This window comes from Arachis ipaensis, chromosome B8, assembly GCF_059453495.1.
Source record: "Arachis ipaensis isolate K30076 ecotype BB chromosome B8, ASM5945349v1, whole genome shotgun sequence".
NCBI lineage: Eukaryota > Viridiplantae > Streptophyta > Magnoliopsida > Fabales > Fabaceae > Arachis > Arachis ipaensis.
Genome location: NC_142443.1, coordinates 28965117 through 28989081, shown reverse-complemented (window position 1 = coordinate 28989081; position 23965 = coordinate 28965117). Strand labels below are relative to the sequence as shown.

Below are 23965 nucleotides of genomic sequence, written 5' to 3'. Positions count from 1 at the left end.
ATTATACACATTATCAAGATTTCTCATTATCTACCTAATAGAATTCTTATCTTATTATATTATTACTTTTTTTCGTGAAATTATTTTTCCTTCTTCGCACCATAACATTTGCATTGACTCACTAGTCACCAGACGAAGTTACCACTTTTACCAACAACTTCGTCAGGATCCCTTTATTTTAGCGCCAACATCTTTTTATTTTTCACTTTAAACGGAGGAAAAAACATAGGAATCTTTTTCAACAAAATAATAATAATTTTCCCTCTTCCTCCACAATACAATAATATAATGAAAACAGATTATTCAAACTTATGACCTAAATTCTAATAAACCTATGATTTAAGAACAGCTTAAATAACGCTATGTATCGAGGCAACGTAAAAATACTTGTTCCATATATATAGTCATGTAAGCCAAAAAGTATATAAGATTACAACCAAGATTACAACCCTCTCAAACTGCAATATTTTTTACACTATGGCTATTCAGTATTCACAATCTAAATTTAACTCGAAAATAGTAAGACTAGTAGAGACTCAACCCAACGCATAAGCTTCCCTTCATTTGTGTTCCGAAACTGAAATTGAGGCAGTCTCACAACGCACCACGGAAAAAAAAAAAAGGGTCATTTTCAACTTCATTTGGTCAAAAAGGATCGTTCTCAAAATCCAAGAGCATGCCTTAAAGGCTTTGGAATACTACAGATTTCTAATGACAAAAGACAAATACAGATTTCTCAGCCGTCACCATCCTTTTTGCTTTATTAGTCCCAACAATTCTTTCCAGCTGAATTGTGATTTCCATAGCAAAACAAATATCATAATATTATTACATTATGTTGCTGTTAGAAGAAATTTTAGGAGGAATGGCTAGCCAAAAATAAATAAATAAATAAATAATAGAACTAGAAAAGTGTTTCATTGAAAAAGTTAGATGTACAGATGTTTCAGACATCTTTTTTAGAAATATAGCGATAGAAGTGCAAGTAATTGGGGATTTTAGCTATATCTCAAGTGAATATGTTGAATGCGGAAAAATAATTTATAATTTATAAGAAACTTGCACCAAACTTATCACTTTCTAAACTAGAATCTACTGAGTTTCACTTTTCTTATGTGATACATAAACCAGTTACGTAAATCCTCCCTTATTTAGCCCTTTTCTCGTACAATTCTCATTACTACCATGCATTTCAATTAGCCAACCAACAATTACATACACACTACATGACAGCAAGTAGCATAATAATCGGTTATGATTTTTTTTTTGTGGGGTGGTGGGGAGAGGGTGTTTAAATTTGTATATATCCTAAAAGGGACATCAAGGAGAGAACGTATTACCCGAAACTTGTCAAGGGAAGAAAACATAAGAGTGCATGCCATACTGGCAGACCCATCAAGCATATTCAGAATCTGCAAGATGTAAAGGGATAGCAATAAAATAAGAGATATATTATGTTCAACTTGTATGGAAAAACTGAGAATAAGAACCTATTAAAGATTTTATCAACAGAACAACGAAGCAATGAAGTGATGAACTAATTACTGAAATGCATAGGCTATTGAAATAAATGAGAGCATAATAAATTAATAAGGTACTTTGAAGGGTAGGGCTCGTTTTAAATTCCTTGGCATATTTTGCATATTGACTTTTTCCAGGTTGTCAAGATTAGAGACCAAGAGAATAGTTGATTTGTGGAGTTATGTTATTTATTGTTTTCTCTTCCTTCTCTAGTTTCTTTGTATCCTACACTCCCATTTCACACTTTCCTTTCTTACGAATTCTTTGAAAGAAATAAAAACAAAACCTACTTGATTAGCCTGCTCACCTCAGGGAAAAACTCCTTCCTTTCTGGTAGTGAATACATGATTAAGTTCTGAACTCCACGAATCTGCCATCAAGAAATAAGCTATGTTTGTCAATATTGTGTATAACTCTGCCTGTATCAAACTTATTACAAACATTTTACATAGCCTGTCCCAACTCCAAATAAAAGAGGAGGGTTGCGTTAGGCTAAACAACCAACGTAAAATTCTTTTGAATCCCGATGACATGAATCAAAGATGGAATTGTGTTAAGGCTAGGTTGTTACCAAGAAGCGACGTGCTATGTGGATGAATCATAGCGAAAATCAATGGTGGGAGTGCACAGGTAAAAAGTCAAGTGAGTCAGGTGAAGGCAATGTAATTTGGAACCTTGGTATGGAATGAGATAGGCGTTATCCTTTGATAAGCATTGGGAAAAAGATGTGGTAGCGGTTAAAAATGCGGGTGATTGGATCATTACACTAAAATTTGCAGTTGAGGGGGAGCACTTCTTTGTGATTAGTGCCTATGCACAAAAGTCGGTTTAAAAGAACACTACAAGACAAAACTTCGTGAAGATCTAAAAGGTTTAATCCAAGGCATAAAGTAGGGAAACCAGACTTTCTTGGAACTTAAAAGGACATGCGGAGAAGGATGGGAATGGGTATGAAGTGATCCACGGAGATCATGGATTTGGAATAGAGAACAAAGAGGGTACAGCCATCTTGGACTTCTCTTTAACCTGAGTTTCTTATTGCAGTTAGCGAACAGTTGTTCTAAGAAGCGGGAGAACACTTATAACACAAAAGAATGGGTGAAAAACTTTCAAATCATTTTTTTCTTGCTAAGAAATTTCAACTAGAAATTTTGTACTGACTGCTAAGTTATCCCAAGAGAGTGCTTGCCCATCCAACATAGGTTCCCGACAGCTTGTTATGGATTTTTGAGTACATCAAAAGGTGAAGAGAAGAACACAAGGGTCAAGTGCTGGGAAATGAAAGGTGAAAAACAAAGAGATTTCCAAAGAGGGTAGAAAAAAAAATCAAGACGGGATGGGTATGGAAGTGCACAACTGCATACGAGACGTGGAGTGAGACCACCAAGTGATTGAAAAAACAACAAAAGAAACCTTTTTGTGTGTGTATACCCAAAAAAATCCACTAATCCTCTTGAATTTAGAGAAAATAGCAAAGGCAAAGGCAAAAAGAGAAAAAGTGTATACAACCTTGTATCGGTGGTAGAAGTGAGACCTCTCGGTGTAAAGCATGATCTTCCTTTTTCCTTCATTGAACCAATTACGTGCACGAGAAATGTCACTTTGGGTCGTATACCTATATTAGTCCAGAAAAAAAAAAAAAAAACACTCATAAATCATGCATAATTATGAAAAATTATTATATCAGGATAAGTATACCATCTCTGATTTACAGACAAACATTAGAGATATATTCCGAAAACATGCAATAATTGACAGCTACAAAGTTTCAAAGTAAAGATGAAAAGTAGGCTTCTTACTCCCCAAGAAGACAAAATGAAGCATTCTGTGACTTCAAAAAATTTCGGATTCGAATAAATTCAGAGTAAGAACTGATAAATATCATAATGCCTCCCTGTATCAAAGATTTCATCCAACAGAACCAAAATAATTAGTATATAAATTTCATTTATCACAGGCATACACATCAGAAATTGAACTACCTAAAAAACCTAACCTGATCAGAATCTTTGATCCGTGGGAAAACCTGCAAGATACAAATGACTGACATCATATCTATAAATTTGACTACAAATTGCCATAAATTTTTAACAATATTCACCTAATAAAAAAATATTTTAAACTGTCCTAAGGAATTTATATAAAGAAATTGAACAGAAGCATTTCAAACCCAGAAAAATAACACATAAAATATAGAAGTATTTCTTTCATCTACCAAAATGAGATTGGGCAGTTGGATAAATCAGTGTGCACCCAAATATCCAATAAATGGATAACATTGAAGCATACCTTGATGTAGTAGTCTTTTTAATTAGCTAATATTATAAATATTTGTTTAAATATTGACTACGATATCATAAATATCTAGATAAAAATTGGCCAACCAGGATAAATATAGGTCTAACTGCTTGGCATTGATTTCCAAGACTATAATTTATTTTTAATAACTGAAACCACAAGTATCCTCCAATCAGATCCTATTCCAACATTTGAAATCCAATACGGGGCATAACTCTCCCAATGCTTGTTACTCCATACACAGAACTCAAACTCAAGTTCACTTATTAAAAAGAAGGAGCATTTGCCACTCCAACTGACCATAAGTTAGCTACAAAAATGATGTTTATTTGACATATGACTTCATTCAAGTCACAGAAAAATATTTGGATAATTAGTTTTTCAAAAATAGTTCAACTCAACATGTAAAATTTCAAAACTGCAATTCTTAAACATATACCTTCTTAACAAAATAATCAAAGCGAGCATCATCAGCATCTACTATTGAGTCTACATGAAATCGTTCATAGATCTACAAGTCACGTGATCAAGAGAATTATTAGCATAAGGGAAAACGAGGCAAGATAATTTGGAATAATATTTGATAACTCAACACCTCAAGAATAATTAAGGACTACAAGCATGTCAAACGAATTAATAATAAGAATACAATAGTTGAGCATACATTATATATCACAACTGCCTAAAACAAAGTTTATCAAGACATTTTCAACTGTATGCCTCGTTTAACTATGGCAGTCATCCAACTAATCTATTGGCTCATTAGGACCTCCACCCAGAAGAGAATACAATTAAATTATCCATGATTTTTTAAATTGTATTAGCCACACTACCAGCAAATGAACAAAGATACCAAGCAGAGAAGAATGCTAGAGAGACAAGCCAAAATGAGAGTAATCTTAAGGTCTAATAAAAAATCAGCCACTTTCCAATTATCAAGTCCTTAGAGATCTTCACCACAAGATCCCAAAATATGTCAGAGGAGCAGGAGGTAGCTTTTTCAAAAGTCTACTGTAAACTCTTTCATCTTTAAAAATATTATTGTTTCTGCTTACAAGAAAAGATCAGTCTCACTAATGAGCTTCCCCCCTCCCCCCCAATGTACTTTTCAAAGGAACAGTACAACAATGAATATTGTTTTATGCATCACATAAGTGATCCAAGTAAATTTAAGTGCAATGATATTGTGATTACGCTATCAGAATGCATCTACACCCAAATGGTTTCATTCCCATCTGAACCTCTACTTTAAGAAAGTAATACCGAGAAAGCATACTTGTCTTATTTCGGGAAGAACTTTGTGTAAAACACCTTTATAATCACAAACCAGCTTCACCTGCAGATATCAAATACAAGGAATATAATTGGTTGGTGTAGTTGCTTAAGCAATAAGAAAGAAAACCTTCTTATGATTCTCATCTCATTATAAGGCACAGCATATCAACAATGCCTAGGGTTAAGTCCATATAAGAAAAATAAAAACCATATTAAAGAGAATGGCAAAAACTTGAGATTTTTCCATGAGAACTCTTTCGGCAATGATGTATCTCTAACCCTCCAGGAGTGATCGTAGGTACAAACATTGAGCCCATCTAAACGAATGTAAAGTGCAACCAGACATTTTGCATACCTTCCCTTCATAATTACAGCACTGATGATTGAATGAAGCATTTATATCTGCAACAAGGAAATGAATAAGCTGTAAATTACTCAACGTGGTTTCTTAATAATGCTAGTCAAAAAGGATTCATTAGAAAACTCTATAACTCAGCATCAACAAAGGTTACCATAAGTTAATCAAAAAAGGTCCTTCGGACAAGGAAAGTACACAAATTTTAACCATGTATTATAATTGGAAATAGATTATCTTGATGATTGTTTATGTAAATTTTGAATGGATATTGGATGAATCCCCAATTGAAATACTGAAGCAATAAAATATTCTTTCTTCCAGCAAATTAACATCCCCTATTTATCAAACAGAACAAAAGGATGAAGAATACAAAGGTCTGTTAAAACATATAATATCTATCCTTCTATAGAGAAGGTAAAGACAAAACTATGTGAATGCAAGATTGTTCTCAACATCTTGGCCAAAATAAGGAAGGTTCATCACCTGGATTTGAATAAAACCCCAGAACAATTGTTTGCCTGTAAAATCTGGCATTATCATCAAGATACCTAAACAAAGAAAAACTAAGATTTCAAGATTCTAGGGTAGAAAAACCAGAAATGCATCTCATTTCTGACACCTTAGCTTTCAATGACCTGAGTGCAACATGCAGTTCATGGAACAAAAATAATCGTGTACAAAAAGGCAGGTCACTCCCTCCCAAATATCCAATTCATGGAAATGAAAACTACGTCACTCCCCCCAAATTTAACAACCACCAACTAAATGGAAAGAAATGAAAATCTAAGAAAAATCCAACATAAAGTGTACCATGGTCTAATGCGCATAACATCAGTTCCAGGCTGCTTCGATGGTAAACGGTTCAAGTGGTCAATAACTGTATGTACATGATACCAATTCTGGAAGTTTCAAAAATAATAGCCAACATTTATACTCTTCCAACTTATAGTGACCTTCAAATTATTATTATAATTTAAAGAAACATACAAGATACAACAAACCTGCATTGCTATTACATCAGCATGATCAATAATCAGCACCTACTCAAACATAATAAAATATACTTTGTCAACTTCAAACTATATGATCCAATGACCTATACACAGGGTAACTACATATTCAAATAGAATTTATAAAGCATGGTCTAACAAATAACAAGTAGAGCCACTTACCTCGATCGATGAAAGAAAATCTACATCTTTTTCCTTGTTACACCCGGCCTCTTCAATTTTCTAACATTCACAACACTGATGTCAGGCACTTGCGATAAGGATATTAAGAAAAATCCAATTCAAATTCAAAATATGTAAAGTATAACAGTTTCTTTTTCATTTAGTAAGTTACAATTTAAATGCAGCAACAAGCAAAATCTAGATTTAAAAAGTAAGCCTTTTAGAAGCCAGAATTAATATAAAAAATAAAAATAAAAATTTGAAGCCAAACTAAGGGAACCATTTTTACAGCTACATGTTACGAACTTCAAAATTTAAAAATTGCACAATATTATCAAGATTATAATTGAACATATATGCAGGCTGTACCCAAAAAACAGAAAACTTGCATACCCAAGTCTAGTCTCATTCAAGAAAAGTGAATATATGCCAGAAATTTTCCTTATCCGAACTGAAGAGAGAGTGAGTAGCTACAACACAGTCTATATGAACCGGCGACATGGACCAGAATAAGCTAACTTTCTCTTGTTTCCTTTCATTCTCCCCTTAATTCTTCACTTACTGATCCAACATTCTTGACCCCCCAAAAACAATATTAAACACCTTTTACCTATCCTAGAAGGTTTAGGACTGTAATTGTTAAATCCTAAGGCTATATAAAGCCCAAGTGAAGAAAATTGATTCCTACAAAATCAGACCTAGAAAACTTGTTTGGCATAGTCACTTCCATCACTGTACCTCAGGAAAGAATCCAATCCAGACTGTTTTCATGTACCATCACCTTAACAAGTGACATCTGATTTTGATCATGTAAAATGTGTTGAAGGTGACATCACATGACAATGGTTTCAGGCTTTCAGCACAAGAACAAAACTCTCCAAAAACAAATAACACATCAAATAACATTTGGTAACTTTTAGCGGAGTAATTGCATTCTCATGACATTTCATGCCTTCTTGATAAAAATTTCTGTTTCCAGTCTATTGTTTCTTTTAAAGGATGTCTAGCTTGTCACTTGGAATTGTCTTCTATACTAATATTAATAAACCTTTACTGTCAAACAAAAATAAATAAATAAAACTAAAACACAAGGGGAAATTGCACAGAAAAATCACGAGTGATAATATAATCTAAAGTGAGCAAAAAAATATCTAGGAGGCAAATATGAATAAGAACCCAAGAATGATTCTTTTTCATAAAAGAAAAATCCCACTTACATTAACCAAGGAAAGCGCTGAAGCAACAATGATGTCTGAGGTATGGAAATCGCTGAACAACTTAATTGTCTTCCTGCAAGGAATTTTATGAATAAGAAAAAAAAAATTCATTATAATATACTAAAAAATACAGATAGTGGACTATTGCATAGCATGTCTTGGGAAAGGATAAAGAATAAGCAATCCTAATCACCAAGCAGTGAAATTTGTTACCTAGTAAATTTGATGCCGATCATAAAATCGTCCTCATTATTGCCACCAAAAAGTACTTCATAGTCAGATGGTTTGGATGTTTTTTGAGGTTTTTTATTTTCAGAATCATGGTCATTTTCCTCATTGCCCTCTTCACTTCCAAATTTAGTTAAAAAACGATCCATATGCTCAACATTAACCTGAGAAAACAAACACTTAAATATCACAAAGGACTTACAGAATTGTCTATCTTGCTCAACAAAAATGTAATAAAATTAGATAATACTAATAAGCAACACTTGCAACAGTGAGTCAGTTATCAGAAACTGCAGCAGAAAGTTACATGTAATAGCATGATTTAAGCCTAACAATGTTAAATTAAAGGTCATTTGTAGACATCCACCGATTAATGAACTAGGAATTTCACTAGCATTAGAATTGATAATGTGCATTGAATCTGGAAAAGAATGGTCTTCCTTTTACAGAACCTTGTATTCCTTTTAATCAAGGAGGCACACAATTTTCTAACATCTGCAAGAATGATACACAATAACAGAAGAAGCCTATTATACATAGTTACTGAAACCACCCATACAGTAGAAAGAAACTAATGACAAATAATAACCATCAACCATGTAAAACCTTAGTTTCCTAAAGTTAACGGGATCTATTGAGAAACCACTAATAAACTAAAAGGAAAACCAAATTGTACAGAGAGAAGCCGGCAAAAACAAAAGGAAAACACACAACATAAGCCAACTTTTTAAATGATATTTTCCAACACATGCAGAATATTAACCACCCAATGGAAGGATCACAATCATGAACCAGAAAGTAGAAGTCCGCATAAGAGAAATATAGAAAGATAAAACTGAAAAATAGTCCGATGGGGGAGTTCATCGATATATCCCGACTCTTTACTATGAGATAACCTGTAGTTGAGGGGAAAAAAAAACTTAAGAGTTGAGGCAACTCCTCAGAGTCTAGATGTGTATTGATAATTTAGCTCATGTTCAAGGGGCAATACCATGGTTAGATGGAAAGAGTATCAACTAGAGAGGTAGGTACAAAAGCACCTTGTGAGCTGAAGGTGTAAGTTGTATAAGCCTCTTCACAACACGATACACGATGCTTGCCATTGGCAATAAAATTAAAACCTGGAGCACAAGTAAATAAAGGATCATATACGTTGTTTGAAACATAACAAATTAACATGAAAAGAACTTTCTTGTATACCTATGATTCTTCTTAGACTACATGCATTTCTAGGTTTTACTAAGCTTACCAATTGAACATGATTAAGCAATAAAAAGAACAAGGCGAAAATACCAAATCTACTAATTCATTTAGATAATAAGATGCAGTTTAGAACAAGTATAGCAAAACACTAATTAGACAAGTGACAAATTTAATTATAATCAGAAATCCATTATAGAAATGATTCAATAACGGATCCAAAAAATTTTGATAGTGGGGGAAAATAATATATATAATATAATAATAATTTTTATTATAAAAATATTATGTGTATACAAAAATCAGTTATCAGATTATCTATTAACCATTATATATTTGTGTATAAATACATGTGTTGTTTAATTCATTTTCAATATGTATTTTGCATTTTAATATATATTCTATGCAGGTGGTTATTTTTTATGTACATGTAGCATGATTATTGTTATAATTATATTTTGTTATTGTAAATATGATTAGTCTTCAAAATATCTAATTTACAAATTAAAACACTAAAGTAGTAATTTAAATAGTAACATATAATATAAGAGTCTATTTTTTAGGTTTCATATTTTTAAAAAATTGAGCAATCTTTTTCTTAACAATACAATCAAAATATCTCTATATCAGTAACAATTATTTAGAAATTTACTTCTTATACAATTAGAAGCCAACTTTTATTGATATTCATAGTTGAAAAAGTTCTTACAATTAATGCAGTTGCTGCGGAAAAAACTAAAGCTAATTTCAAAAGAAAATAAATAATACTCTTTCGAGTCGATTTCTAAGAAAAAACACCAAATCTCGTTTAAATTGAGAATTAATCATTCTAATAGACAACTAATATAAAATTCTTAAATTGACTATTAAGTACCAAAAGTTGAGTAAAAAATTATTGTGGGGTCAAATTCAATAATTTAATGGGGGTAAATAAATATTATTATCATGTACTACGAAAAAAAATTTCAAATTGTAGTGGAGGCGCTTGCCCCACAACAATGGTAATAGATCTGTCCCAAATGACTAATGGTCCTTTACCTTTGGACGAGTAAAACCTTGATCTCGGAATTTGTCGCTACCAGCACTCTCTCCATCTCTGGATAATTTTGCATCATTCTTTTTCACACAATCTTTAGTTTTGAACACATGATTGAGCTGCGAACGATATAGCCATTATGTCATTGCTATCAATATAGCGTAGGCATGGGTGTGTAATATAATCTGTAATATACATTGCCACCATGCAAAAGATTTTGACAAAATCCACAATCTTAAATAAAATGGCAGGGAAATTTGCTTACAGAATGCATTATGTATGCATCCATGATGCTTGTATCTTCAAGACCTTTGACATAGAATGGTTTCTTATTACAGTGCAGTATATCCCGGTATCTGCTGCCTAGAAACATGTCAACATGAAGGCAATATCATTATAATGATGGAAGAAAAATAAATAAATAAATCACAACCTTTATGCAAAAAGGAACCAAGCATCCTCAACGGGAGTAAACAACAACAACAACAACAACAAAAGTGCTCGAGTGTGTAACTTGGATAACTACTATAAGAGAATTTCAAAATACACTCAAAAGTGGTTTAGTGCAAATAAGCAGCATATTGTGGTGTCAATTATCAATTTATCATACCAAACGACAAATAAAATGGAGATGGTGACGTGTACAACAAATGTCGCAAGTGGCATGCTCTAATAAAATGACATGACCATTGTGAATAAATTCACAAAAAAGGTAAAAATAAAATCCTAAAATTAAAAAGAAATTATAATAAGAGATTGAAGAGATAATTGTTCTCTTTCCCACTTCCCATCATCATCGTGTTCATGTGTCTATATGTAAAATCAGGTCCTTTTTTACCAAATTGCAGAAAACCTTCGGGCCGGAAAAGATATACAACCTTTGTTATTGCATTTTGATGGAATTAAATAAAGATAACAATGGGTCACTTTTAAAAACATTCGAGGCACAAATAGGACCAAAAAACATTACAGAAAACATTGATATATTTATTCTAAAAGTTTTGGATAAATATAATACTTAACCATTCAAGAAAGAAGTTAAATCCTATAGCTGTATCTATACTGACTCCAGTGTACCACATGAATTTTACTGCATAGACCATAAAGAGTAGAAGGTTTACATTCTCTCTTGTTGAGCATTAAAAAATTAAATTACCATAAGAGGATTTAGATTCCTTTGGCTTATTGCTATTTTTCAATATAGCCAATACAACCCCCTATCAGCTCAGAAAATTTTACATGAAATAAAAGAAATTTGGAAGTCTTCTAAAAAATGGAAGATATTGTTTAAACAACCCCTTAGTTTCAGGATAAAAATCAAGGGTAGTTATTATGCTAGATGCAAATAATGAGACTAGAACATGATTTATTCATTATAACTGAAAACGAACTTACAAAGGGAGAAAAATATTTTTTGCATAGATGAATTCAAATCCTTGCCCCCAGATGTCTTGTAGACATCCATCCAGTGCTCATACAACCTTGGTATCAGACCATCGAAAGAATTGGAGTTCAAATCCTAAAAGAGAAAACAAGAGACAAAAATGTAATACCCGTAAATATTTACACACCAAATAATGTTTTTAACGAATTAAGTTACCAGAAACAATTCTCCTTTTTAGTACATGGATTAAGATTCAAAGAGAAAAACTTACAATAAAGCAATGGGCAGTGTCAATGACAAGGAAAAGATAACAATAGAGGAAAATATTCTTCGTTGAACAATGTTGATTTCATCCGAAAAGAACTACTCCATATTTTTTTACCTTTGTTTAAAGGACTATTAATCAAAATCTCCATGAAAATAGCACACAACATACCATGACTTGATATACTAGTAGTCTAACATCAACTCGCATAGCCTTACCAACAAAATGATTAGGATGCAAACAATAAATCAAGTAGTTCTACTACAAAGCATATAGGTGATGAGCATTGAAATTGACATCAATGCTGTAATATCTAATTATTTTCCCCACCTAACATATAGCATTATCTACTTTGAAAAAGAGGTAACCATATGGGGAATGAAGTATCATCATTCTAGACAAGAAGGCAAAAGCAATGAATTCTATGGCCAGCTGCTAATGTCTACTATTCCCCTTTACTTTATTACAACCATTCAGCTTGTGGCCAAAATAATTACACTAGATTTAGCACTTCCACAAAGAAGCTACTCAATCTTGGATATGCCAATAGTTTTAAATAATAAAAAAAAAAGTAGTAAAAAATAACAAACATGAAATACCTCCAAAATATTTTCTCCAGTTCCTATCCATTTGCAACTCGACATGCCAATGGCTGGTACCTCCCATTTAAATTTGGAACCCTTTTGGTTGTCTATCTCTTCTTTTGTTAAATTATGTTCCAAATATAGGTTAAAAGAACTACAGACACAAAATATTGTATGTTAGACTATAGGATAAAAAGAATGAAAAGAGCAGGAAATTCATTTGAGTTATGTATAATGACAAAGAAATAAGTAGTTGGTACAATTTCAGATTCATTGCAGAACATCATAAGACATTGGTATTACTCGGATAATATTTTTCTTTCTCCATCTCCATTCCACACCTATATTTTATTTAGAAAATAAAAATAAAAATGAAACTGAGAAAGCAAAAAATATTAACAAACCTTAAGTGCACTGAATCCTCATAATTTGGTTGACCATCAATTCCAACATCCTCTTCATCTGACTGAGAAAACTCAGCATCATATTCAGTCTCAGAGCCTGTTGATTGAGAATCATTGTCATCTGAATCTTGCAACATCCTTTCCGCGTCACTGTTTCTAGGAGAATCATCATTAAAATCTAAGACAGTAAAGAATACAAACATCAATAAATGATATCCCGAAATTAAATAACCATCTTATGCTATTGAAAATCAGAGAGAGATTGCAGAAAACAAAATGGATGTACAGACCCTAATTACAAAACTGAAACAAATCCTTAATGAACAGAAATATTGACGAAAATTTAAGTTAAAACATTGCTATTTCTACTCTTCTCAAAGTTCTTGCCTTCCACATAATCATAATTTTTTTAAATATTGCAGAATCAAACCTTCTTCATCATCATGGTCATCCTTCCGCTTCCGATGCGCAGGGAGCTCCGCCTCTTTCTTCATTTCGTCACGTTTAACTTTTTGCCTTTTCCTGAAAATAGGGGTAAAGCGACGAAAAATTTTAAACCCTTTCTTTAAAATAAAAATATCCCAAACAAAAGGCAATGTCAGATGAGCATGATTAAGTGCTTGATCATTTAAATAAGATAGTAAACTAAATATGCATGGACCAATGTAACAATCAATACTAAGACTTTAGAACAAAGTAAATGAATTTATCCTAGCTTATGTGGTTGTTTCATAGAGCATTAAAATAGTTGAAAAAATACACACTGTTACTACCTTTTAAGGTTAGAAGTAGGAGGATCAGTCTGCAGAATATTCACATTCATATTATTGGGTTTCTGTTTGGATGACTTCTTCTTCTTCCCTACAAAGAATAGAAAGTTTAATAATAACCAAGCTTAGAAAAAACACATACTTAATTAACTGCCATAGTGGGAAAAGCAGAGAAGAATGAAAATTGGCACCAGCGTCAGCTCTCTGCGTCATCTTCGTCCTTTTAAAATCTCACTCTCTTGACCTCCGCACAGTAGCAGCGGCGGCTCCCTCCTTCAGCCGTCAAACTAGTCGTCGGCACAAGTGTCTGGAGAAAGTATGACCGGTGATGGAAGCAAAGGAAGGTGGATGCCGAGGGAGAGGAACAGAGAGGTAGAGAATACTAAACTTTGAAGACTATGGGGAAACACCGAGGCAGGAGCAGGAGCAGCAGCTTGACAGCGTAGGCAGTAGCTCAGCGGCGAGGCGACGAGAGGGAGATGATGGTGTTGTGGAGGAGAGCGGCGGGTCGGAGAAGAAGCAGAAGTCAAGGCGGAGGCAGTGTGCCGGTGGCACTAAGGTGAAGGTTTGAGGCAAAGTGCACGAGGAAGGGGCCCAATGGTTAAGGGTTAAGGGTTTAAGGTTTAACATGACAGGTTTAACATGGCAGGAGTAGGTTTATCATGGCAGGTTTTCATCTTCCACTCAATGAACAATTTATTAAATCAACAACAGCAAAACACAATATAACAATCAAAAGGTCAAGAACAACACCAAAACAATAATTTATCAAATTAACAAGTTAATAAGATCAATTAAAACTGAAAATCAAAATAACAAGAACAATTAAAATTTTAAACTACAGCAAACCAACAAAATAAGAACTAGAAAAACATACTAATCATGAAAACAACAATCAAATAAAACTATAACCAAGTTTGCGAGAACCGGACCGGTCAATGAACCGGTGAGGCGACTGGTTCACTGGTTCAGTGGTTCGACCGGGATTCAACCGGTTTAATTAAATATTAAATAAAATTATTAAAAATTTAATATATAATTTTATATATTTAAATTCATTAAAATTCATGAATTTTTAAGTAAAAAAATTTTAATAGAATTTAAGATATAAAAAAAATTGAAGATGAAAAGTTCATTGATAATATTCAGATTGAGTTAAATTAAACATTATCAAGCCAAGGCTAATTATTTAACATCAATTCTCTTATACAATTCAATTATCCCTTTTTGGGCTGCCAATATACAATTCAATTGAATAACACATTGATGAAATTTCTTATTGTGCAACAAGCCTCTTATAACTAACCAAACCCTAACTAGATTCAACAAATTCAATGCTTTTCAACAACAAAAACTCAGAATACAGAGTTACAGACAACTCAACCTCCAAATCCAGAAACAGAAAACTAAGTGAAACAATTCAAATTAAATTCAGACTCACATTAAGGAACAACCCAACTCAGAACACAATCCCAATTCAGAATCTAGTACAAAAAATCAACTCAGAAGCCAGAATCTTAGAAATCAAAACTAAAGAAGCAGCGGCTTACTGGAGACATGGCGAGGGAGGAATGACGGTGGTGACAGTGAGCTTAGAAGAGGATCATCAGTTTCTTTTTTTTTTTTTTATTTTAATTAAAGTTTCAAAACCAGATCAATTTCAGTACTGCACCATTCAAACAAAACAAATCAAATTCAAAACAACACAATTTACACAAAAATGTATACATATATATACACAAAATTGAATCAGAGGAAACAGATCTAGAGAGAAAAACAGAGAAACCGAATGAAGCCATTATGGACGAGGAAGTTGAAGGTGTGGTTGTCGCAGTTGTAGGTGAACTTGTTGTTGGAGGAAAAAATATTCATCATGATCATGATACTGTTTGTATATGCATGAATATATTGATGACACAGAAGATTATGTCAACATACAGGTATATATGAGCTTCATTTGGTCATGTATATGAAAGATAAATTTTGCTGCCTAGATAATTGACACTGTTCATAATATATGTAATTTGTTCATGCAGCTTGACAGTCACAGAAATCAACTGATTCAGGTAAAATAAAAATTTCAAACTATTTCCATTCAGAAGCAACAAAAATATTCATGAAGCAGCAAACCGAAGCAGCAAACAGAACATGCAGCATAGAAAATCAAAAACAAAAATCAAGATCAGAACATATTCAGAAGCAGCAAACAGATTGAAAGGGTAATAAAAGTGTTCGAGACTCAACACGACTTGAAAAACAGATTGAACCTGAAGCATATTTAACTGGATTCATATGTTTTTTTTTTAACTCAGATACCCTGTTATTTATTTATTTTTTTTCAAACAGAACAGGCGAGGTCAGAATTCAGAAGGAAGCAAGTTCAAAATCAAGAAGACAAGAACAGAGTCTTACCGGCGAATGAGGAGGCGGGCTCGGCGAGCTCGGCGACGTTCGGCGACGAGGAGGCGGGCTCAACGCGGTGGTGGTCGGGCTGCTGTGGATTGGTTTGGGTGGCGAATGAGGAGCGCTGCTGCTGTGGATGGCTGTGGGTGGCTCGGTGGTTTCTGGAATCTGGAGCTTGGTGGGCGGTGGCAATGGTGGCCTTGGTGGGTGAAGGGGGAAGAAAGTGGATTAGGGTTAGGTTAGGTTACGCGTACCCCTTTCTATTTTTTTTATTTTTTTTTTTTAAAAAAAAAAAGCCAAAACGACGTAGTTTGGCATCTGAATTTCCAAACCACTAAACTGGCAAAAAATCGAACGGTTTTTCCGGTTCGCCCGGTTTTTCACCGATTCTTTGTCATTCGGTTTTTGAGATTATTCGGACCGACTAAGTAATCGGTTTCTAGTTATTCTGGTTGAACCGATCGATTCGGTCCGGTTTTCAAATCCATGCAAAATACTTTTCCCATCCAAAAACTCTCCATCTGAACTTTACAAAATACAAATCCCTTTGTTTTTCAGTTTGTATACTTAAAATGCGTTTTTTTATGAAATTATTCATTTTAAAAATTGACAATGAATTTTTTTAATTTTTGAAAACAAAAATTAACATTTAGACTTTTTATCATAACAATTCTTATTTTTATATGATGAAATTTTTTATTTTGAAAGTTTAAACGAATTAAATAAAAATAGATAAATAATTAGAATACTTTCATGTATATAAAAATCAAAATATCTCAATTTTAAATCTATAAGACAAAAGTTAGAATCTTCATCTCACAGTGCAAGAATTAAAACCAAGCTATGTACTAAAACTAAAATTAATCATTAAAATTAGAAAAAAAATGATTTTAAAGAACTAAAACTAAGCTACATCCTAAAACTAAAACTAAAAATTAAGAAGAATGGTTTTGGGAGTTAGGACTAACATATGAGAGAGAGAGAGAGAAAAAAAAAGAAGATTTAAGTTGTTTCTTAACATAAAAAAAACATTCAAAATGTTAATGATATATGTGCCACAAATTTGCATGCTAGATGGATGATCTTCAACGCTCAAACCAAGGCATTTGTATAAAGTGTGGTAAGATGTTGAATATTTGATGACATGAATTGTATATTTTCTAGAGAAATATTTTTATTTTCTACATTTTTTTTTTTTACAAGTTTGTTCCTATTATCTTTTATAGTGTATTCAACCAACAAAACTTCGTTATTAGTGATTAAATATGAATATAAGCTACATTATAGTTGTATATATCTATATTCACAAAACAAATATTCTTTCTATTGTATATGATAAATCATTTCCATAATGAAGCATCATGGTTTATCAAATAGCATAAGCAACATGTGTTGTTAATTAAACATTTCAATTGTTTATTAAGATTCAATTCATACCATTAGAAGTGTTAATATTGTATTTATTCAAAAAAATATATAATTAAAATTGTTAACACATTATTTATTCAAAAATTTAATATCTTTTATTCCCGTGCATTACACAGGTTTATACACTAGTTATATAAAATTACAATAAGAAATTTAATAAAAAAATAAAAAATCCAAATATAAAAGAAAATACTAAAAATGATAAAAATAAATTTGAAATATTCACCTTAGAAGTGACCGATACAAATTTAAAAATTCTTATGAAAAAAACTATTGGAACCAATAAAGACTAGAAACACCAAATGTAAACGCACATTAAGTGATGCTTTTTAGAAAAGCGCATTTAGAATGGAAAATCACGATCGGAGCAGAAAAAGTTACCAAACACAAAAAAAAAAGTATTCAAGAAACTTAAATGCACTTTTCTCCTCTCTAACGCTAAACCAAACACACCCCAACTCTCATACTATAATTGTTGGGTGGCTAAAGAATGATTATATTTACAAACATCCCCAACAAGTTATAGGAAAAACCAAATTTTTGAGTATTTTAAGAGGATCTAAATCAAGGATCAACTTCATAATTGCATAAGTTGTCAGCTGGAAGCTCTTGAATGATATTGATTTTCTAGTGTTATTTACATGGATGAATCAAGAGGCCAGACTCAATGTACTATCTTTTTGGGAACAAAAATTCTCGAAATGCACCGTCTCCTTGATTAGTGGATAAGTAATTGATAATCAATTCTGTGGTGGTAGCATCTACTGAAAAGCCTTTGTCTGTCATTATTTGAAGGTATTTCATGGACCTTAAAGAATCCTTTTTAATTAGTAACCCTTGGACAAAGACATTGTAAGTGGAGTAGTTTGGCGGGCAGCCATTCTCTTCCATGTTCGTAAGTAAGTCTTCAGCTTCATCTATTAAACCTTGTTTACATTGACCTTTAACCATAATGTTATAAGTATACAAATTAATTTGCAGACCTTTAGCAGGCAAAGAAGAAAAAAGTTTCCATGCCCCGTTTACTTCTCCAGCGGCCCACATTCCATCAAGCATAATATTATAAATCACAATGTTAAGATCCAGACCACTCTTCTCCATTAATTCAAACAACGATGTTGCCTCGGAAAGAAGCTGGGATTTACATAGACCATCCAACATAACAGCACAAGTCTGGAGATTGGGCATCTGGCCATGTTTGTGCATACTAAAAAAGAGTTCTTTTGCAGCCAATGGTCGACCAACTCGACAAAACCCACCGATAAGAGTGGTCCAAGTGACAACATCGGGAACGAATCCAGCATTGAACATTTCATTCAAAAGATGCATAGCCTTATTTATGTTTTTAATCATACACCATCCATGTATAAGTGATGTGTAAGTTACAATGTCAGGTAAACAGCCCCTAGTAACCATTGAGTTAAATATTTTCATGGCCTCATTCATTTCCTTTTGTCTATCAATCAATGCATTATAGGTAAAGGCATCTGGCCGCTCGCCCATCAGAATCATAAATCCAATTGCACTCTTAGCCTGCATAACTTTTCCATCTTTGCAGAAAACATCCACTAAAATGTTTAGAGTTTGCAAATCTGGCATCATCCCCACTTTCATCATCTCATCCAGCAGGGAAGCAGCATCTTTCCATCTGCCAAAATTGCAAAGACCTTGAATCAAACAACTGTATGTGACAATATTTGGTTTAATACCTTTGCTGCACATTTCTGAGAACATATTTAAAGCCTCAGACACCAATCCATCCTTGCACAAACTATCAATAATTGTGCTGTGAACTACAACATTGGATCTACAATCTCTTTCTTCCATCTTATGTAGCCACCCAATAGCTGCATTAGTGTCGCCCATCTTACACAATCCATTAATCAACGCTCCATAAGTGTAAACATCCAATTGATAACCCATGCTTTTCAAACTTTCAACCATCCCCACTGCCCGAGCCACATCGCCTTGCATGCAAAGCCCATTAATGAGAGCAGTGAAAGTCGACAGAGGTGGCTCCAATCCAAGCTTGAGCATGCTCGCAAAAACAGAGAACCCGAAAGGCGTCAACTTTATTCGACAAAGGCAATTAATCACAATATTAAGAGTAAAGCAATCAGGTTTTATGCCCAAAGAAGAATACATGTATTGAACCAAAGATATCGCAGTTGTGTAATGCTTCATCCTCACAATCACACCCAACAACAAAGTGAAGTCAAACACAGATGGCAAAGGCTTCATCATAGCCATAGAATGAAACAAGTCAAAAGCTTCACCAACATTACTCAGTTTACCAAGCTTACACTTGTCTCTCAAGAAGTTCCTGAAGTCGTTTCTTTTGCTATTCCTCTCACAATCATGATCATGATCATCAAGGTTTGTGGCACTAACTATAGAAGTAAAGTGAAATATGGGGAAATGGAAAGAAGCAAAAGGAGGAAGATTGAAAATGGAGTGAAAGAGAGTACCCATGTGTTGATGAAGGCGAAAACAAGACAGAGAAGCTATTCGGGTTGGCACCATTCCTTCAAACACGCGCCACACCGTCGATGCTTCCTCGTACAGGTAAAAGCACTGTGAAAGAAAGAATCAGAATCAGAACAGAGAAAACCAAGGTTGTCGGAACCGAACCGGTCATTGAACCGGTCAAGTGATTGATGGTTCAATGGTCCAACTGTAGTCGAAGTGGTTTAGTTAAATATACAATAAAATTATTAAAAATTCAATATACAATTTCAAACATCCAAATTCAATGATTTCTAAACTAATAAAATTCAAAATTTTGTAATTTCGCATAATAACTTGTCCATATTTTATCATTAAAAACTTACAAAATAAAAAATTTCCAAAAGGATTAAGATCTCTCCTTGCTGGGAATAATGCATAAAAAATCCAGTTGCATTGATCTCTTCTTTGATTCCCAGTGTAAAGCAAAATATTCCCTAAAGAACTTCACTCTACTCCCAGCTTCCCCAAACTCCTCCTCAAACTTCTTCCAGAGGTCATTATTCCAAGACAGGTACCGCAGTTCTGTACACAAGCAAGCCACCCTAGCCACAACAACACTAGGAAGACTCTCCAAAATCATCATCTTAAGTTCTATGGGGACATGAAACACGGTGGAGAGTCCAATCCAACTTTGTCACAAAAATCAATCAATAATGGCAATGCAAGCCTATCCTTAACCATGTTCTACAACTCAAAAATCTCACTTTGTTGATCAACAACAGCATCCTCATCAAAATTATCCTTGGATTCAAAATTTTCCAGCATCAACTTCAAGGGCTTGGCAAATTTACAGTTATCCATAGTATTCAAGAAAACTCATCATCCAAAGCAAGGTTCTGAGAACCGGACTGGTCATCAAACCGCTTTAGTCACTGGTTCATTAGTTCACTGGTCTAACCGGTCCAACCGTGATTCAACCGAAAAAACCGTTTTAGAATAAGATAATAAATAAATTACAAATAAACACCCTAATACAACAGGCACAAGCACAACTCGCTTTTTATTTCTTCATAAAACATTAATGTGAACCATGAAGAAATATGGCTAAAACGTAAGCTCATTCGAGGGTAGAAATATATCTTGGTATTGAGCTTTGTGTCTCCACTTGAACTCATTCCACATGGATCTTAAGTTTGTTTCCTTATCCTTGCAAAATGGTAAAGATTTCAACAAAGGGCACCTGTATATATTTACTTACTCTGGAGAGGACCATCTCAATGTCATGTCTATGGTTACAAATCTGAGTCTTGGCAAGTTAGCTAGCAGCAGCACCTCCAGTTTTTGAAGAACATCCTCACCGATCTCTGTGACTGGAATAGGTTCTTCTAATCTAAAGCAATCAGTTTCTGGATCTCTGAGAGATATTGAATAGCCCCATTGCAAAAAAATGGTTCTTAAAAAGGGGGCAATTTTTCAATGTCAAAACCTTTAATTTGGAAAGGGATCTAGGATTCAGAGGACCTCAAAACACACAATTCAGTTCAAGCACTTTGTTTAACAGCAACAAAAATTAAAAAACAGCAACAAATAATTACCCTAAACCCTGAAATCAATAAATCTATCAACAAAAATTCAAAAATAGCAGACTCAGAAATTAAAAAACAGCAGCAGCATAGCAAAGCCATTTTTATCAATAATTTCAACAACAACACAACTTATCAATGATTATTCAGAAATTAGAAATTCAGAACAGAGAATAAATGATGCATTACAGTGTCACATTACATGTTTTTTGTGCATAAAATTTGATTGTGACCATCTTAGAGTCAGAATTATTGTTCACATTACAAGACACTATTATATTATATTATTCTGGTTTGAAGCTTTGTTGTTGTCAGCTACCCCATATTCTACAAACAGATGAAATTGCAAGATACTATAGACTAGAGAAAGGGCAAGTAGTTAACTTACAGAATAAAAAATAAAGTACACACAAAACAGCAACACAGCTACACACAAAACAGCAACACAGCAGAACCAGAGCTCATTCAATAAAAAATCACAACACACAAAAACAGCAACACAGCAGAACCAGAGCTCATTAGTAATAAAATAATCATTCAATAAAAAATTAAAACACAAAACATTCAAATAATCAGTAATCAAATAATCATTGAAGATGGCATAAATAAAAAAGGCAGAAGAAGTTAGCAGTGAACTGACCTTCGAAGTCTCGGGTTTTTTTCTTGGTTGAGCTTCTGCTCTCTGAACTCGAAGGAAGGAAATTGGAATGGAGAAGGGTTTTTCTTCTGAGCAGTCTGAGCAGAGGGGCAGAAGCGCGACGGAGACAGAGGCCAGGCGACGAACACGACTCAGAATTGGAAGAACCTGCGGCTGTGCAAACGAAGAGCAGACTCAAAGACTCCGAGCTCGAGCAAGAAGCTGCAATTGGTGGGTTGGGGACTTCGAGAACGACGACCAGACGAAGACGATGGTGCCTGACCGCGCGACGAACGGCGGCAGGAGCGCGACGGAGCAGATGAATACCAGGGACTGACACGCCGAGCTCGAGGAAGAAGCTGCGATTCTTGAAGGAGGAAGAAGCACGGACGACCAGACGACGATGGTAGTGCCTGAGCGCGACGGATGGCGGCCGTCCTTGCGGCGGTGGAGATGCTAGTTTCAAGTTTCAACTTCCTTTATGATTTGGGGAATGAAGACGGAAGGGAAGGAAAAGGTAGGTCATGACTCGTGAGTGCGGAACCAAAACGACATAGTTTCATCCAAACCGGCCGGTTCTGGTCTGACCGACCAGTTCTCAGCCAGTTCCACAGTTTGTTAGCGGTTTTTTAATTAGTAGTTTTACATGGTTAACAAAATCGTTAATAGTCAGTTTACGGTTCGATCGGTTCAACCGATTAGTCCGGTCTAATTTTCAGAACCATGATCCAAAGTCGAGAATTAAAAAACATAAAAACTAAGCAAAAAAATCCAAACTCATAATCATAAAACCTAGCAACTCAGAATCACACAATCAGAATTATTAACAAATTGACTCACAGAATCAACTCAAAACAAGCAAAAATAAATTGAACCATAAGTGCTTATCGGCGGCGAGGAAGGAAGGAAGTGACGGCGAAGGAAAGTGAGCTCGGACAGAGAGAGTGATAGAGAACTCGAACAGGAAAGTGAGCTCGGACAAAGAGAGCGAGAAAGAACTCGAAGAGAGACAGAGAGCTCGAAGAGACGATGACTGACGGACCCAGCAACCTTCGCGACGGCGACACCAAGAGCTCAACGCGGACCTTCGTGCGACGGCGAGGAAAAGACGAATGATGAGAAGAGGGTCGAGCAGACCTTTCCAATGATGGCACCCACGACGAGGAGAAGGGTTATGTGACCTCCTTGACTGTTTGGGTGATGAGTTTGGGATGATGGCTGCTCAAAGAAGGGTATTAGGGTTTTCTATGAGCGAGAGAGACCTAGAGAGAAAGGGTCGTAAGAATTGAACTGGTCATACTACTGGTTTATTAATTTATTGGTTTAATTAATAAGTTATTGGTTGAACTGGTAGAATCGGTCTTAAATAAATAAAAAATATAAAATAGTTAAAATTTTAAAATATATATTTTTATTAATATTTTAGAAACAATTAAGTTTCAACAAATTATAATCAACAAGTTATAATTCGATTATTATTAAATAAGTATATAAAATTCTAGTATTTTTTTATGATAAAGATTTATTTTATTTTATTTTTAGAATCCGTTACTTGAATGAAACTAGATATCGTGGAATCATATTGAATATTTGATGATACATTTCATACCTTGCTAAAAAATCGATCCTTAATTAAAGTATTTTTATATTTATTATATTGTTATAATTTATAAACTATATGTATTTATTGAAAATAATATTAATAAATATTATATAATCATAAAAAATAATTATATTATAATTAATAGAAATAT

General features: G+C 33.9%; 2 protein-coding genes across 7 annotated transcripts; both read right to left on the bottom strand.

The window, feature by feature from the left end:
• Nucleotides 1–367: 367 nt before the first annotated feature.
• LOC107612507 (protein NUCLEOLAR FACTOR 1) lies at nucleotides 368–16351 on the bottom strand. 4 transcript variants are annotated; one of them, XM_088496508.1, is made up of 27 exons: nucleotides 16125–16345; nucleotides 15499–15597; nucleotides 15263–15378; nucleotides 13904–14395; nucleotides 13716–13803; nucleotides 13373–13464; nucleotides 12943–13120; nucleotides 12554–12692; nucleotides 11701–11824; nucleotides 10571–10668; nucleotides 10308–10424; nucleotides 9110–9190; nucleotides 8055–8233; nucleotides 7842–7914; nucleotides 6625–6684; nucleotides 6454–6492; nucleotides 6263–6351; nucleotides 5936–6000; nucleotides 5450–5496; nucleotides 5096–5155; nucleotides 4259–4330; nucleotides 3518–3547; nucleotides 3321–3415; nucleotides 3031–3136; nucleotides 1829–1891; nucleotides 1341–1412; nucleotides 368–786 (listed from the first exon to the last, which is right to left on the bottom strand). In XM_088496508.1, exons 4-27 carry the CDS (start codon nucleotides 13923–13925, stop codon nucleotides 709–711), a joined length of 2067 nt encoding a protein of 688 aa, XP_088352634.1. In that variant the 5' UTR covers nucleotides 13926–14395; nucleotides 15263–15378; nucleotides 15499–15597; nucleotides 16125–16345; the 3' UTR covers nucleotides 368–708. The 4 variants fall into 4 exon arrangements, with proteins under 4 accessions (XP_088352634.1, XP_088352633.1, XP_016169682.1 ...); XM_088496507.1 differs by having other exon boundaries at nucleotides 13904–14389; nucleotides 15263–15597; XM_016314196.3 differs by lacking the exons at nucleotides 15263–15378; nucleotides 15499–15597 and having other exon boundaries at nucleotides 13904–14389; nucleotides 16125–16351.
• Nucleotides 16352–18105: 1754 nt separating this feature from the next.
• Nucleotides 18106–22706, bottom strand: LOC107612508 (uncharacterized). 3 transcript variants are annotated; one of them, XM_021109194.2, is made up of 2 exons: nucleotides 22215–22706; nucleotides 18106–20117 (listed from the first exon to the last, which is right to left on the bottom strand). In XM_021109194.2, exon 2 carries the CDS (start codon nucleotides 20064–20066, stop codon nucleotides 18216–18218), a length of 1851 nt encoding a protein of 616 aa, XP_020964853.1. In that variant the 5' UTR covers nucleotides 20067–20117; nucleotides 22215–22706; the 3' UTR covers nucleotides 18106–18215. The 3 variants fall into 3 exon arrangements, with proteins under 3 accessions (XP_020964853.1, XP_020964852.1, XP_088353449.1); XM_021109193.2 differs by lacking the exon at nucleotides 22215–22706 and adding an exon at nucleotides 21250–21444; XM_088497323.1 differs by lacking the exon at nucleotides 22215–22706 and adding an exon at nucleotides 20375–20558.
• Between the last annotated feature and the right edge of the window lie 1259 nt (nucleotides 22707–23965).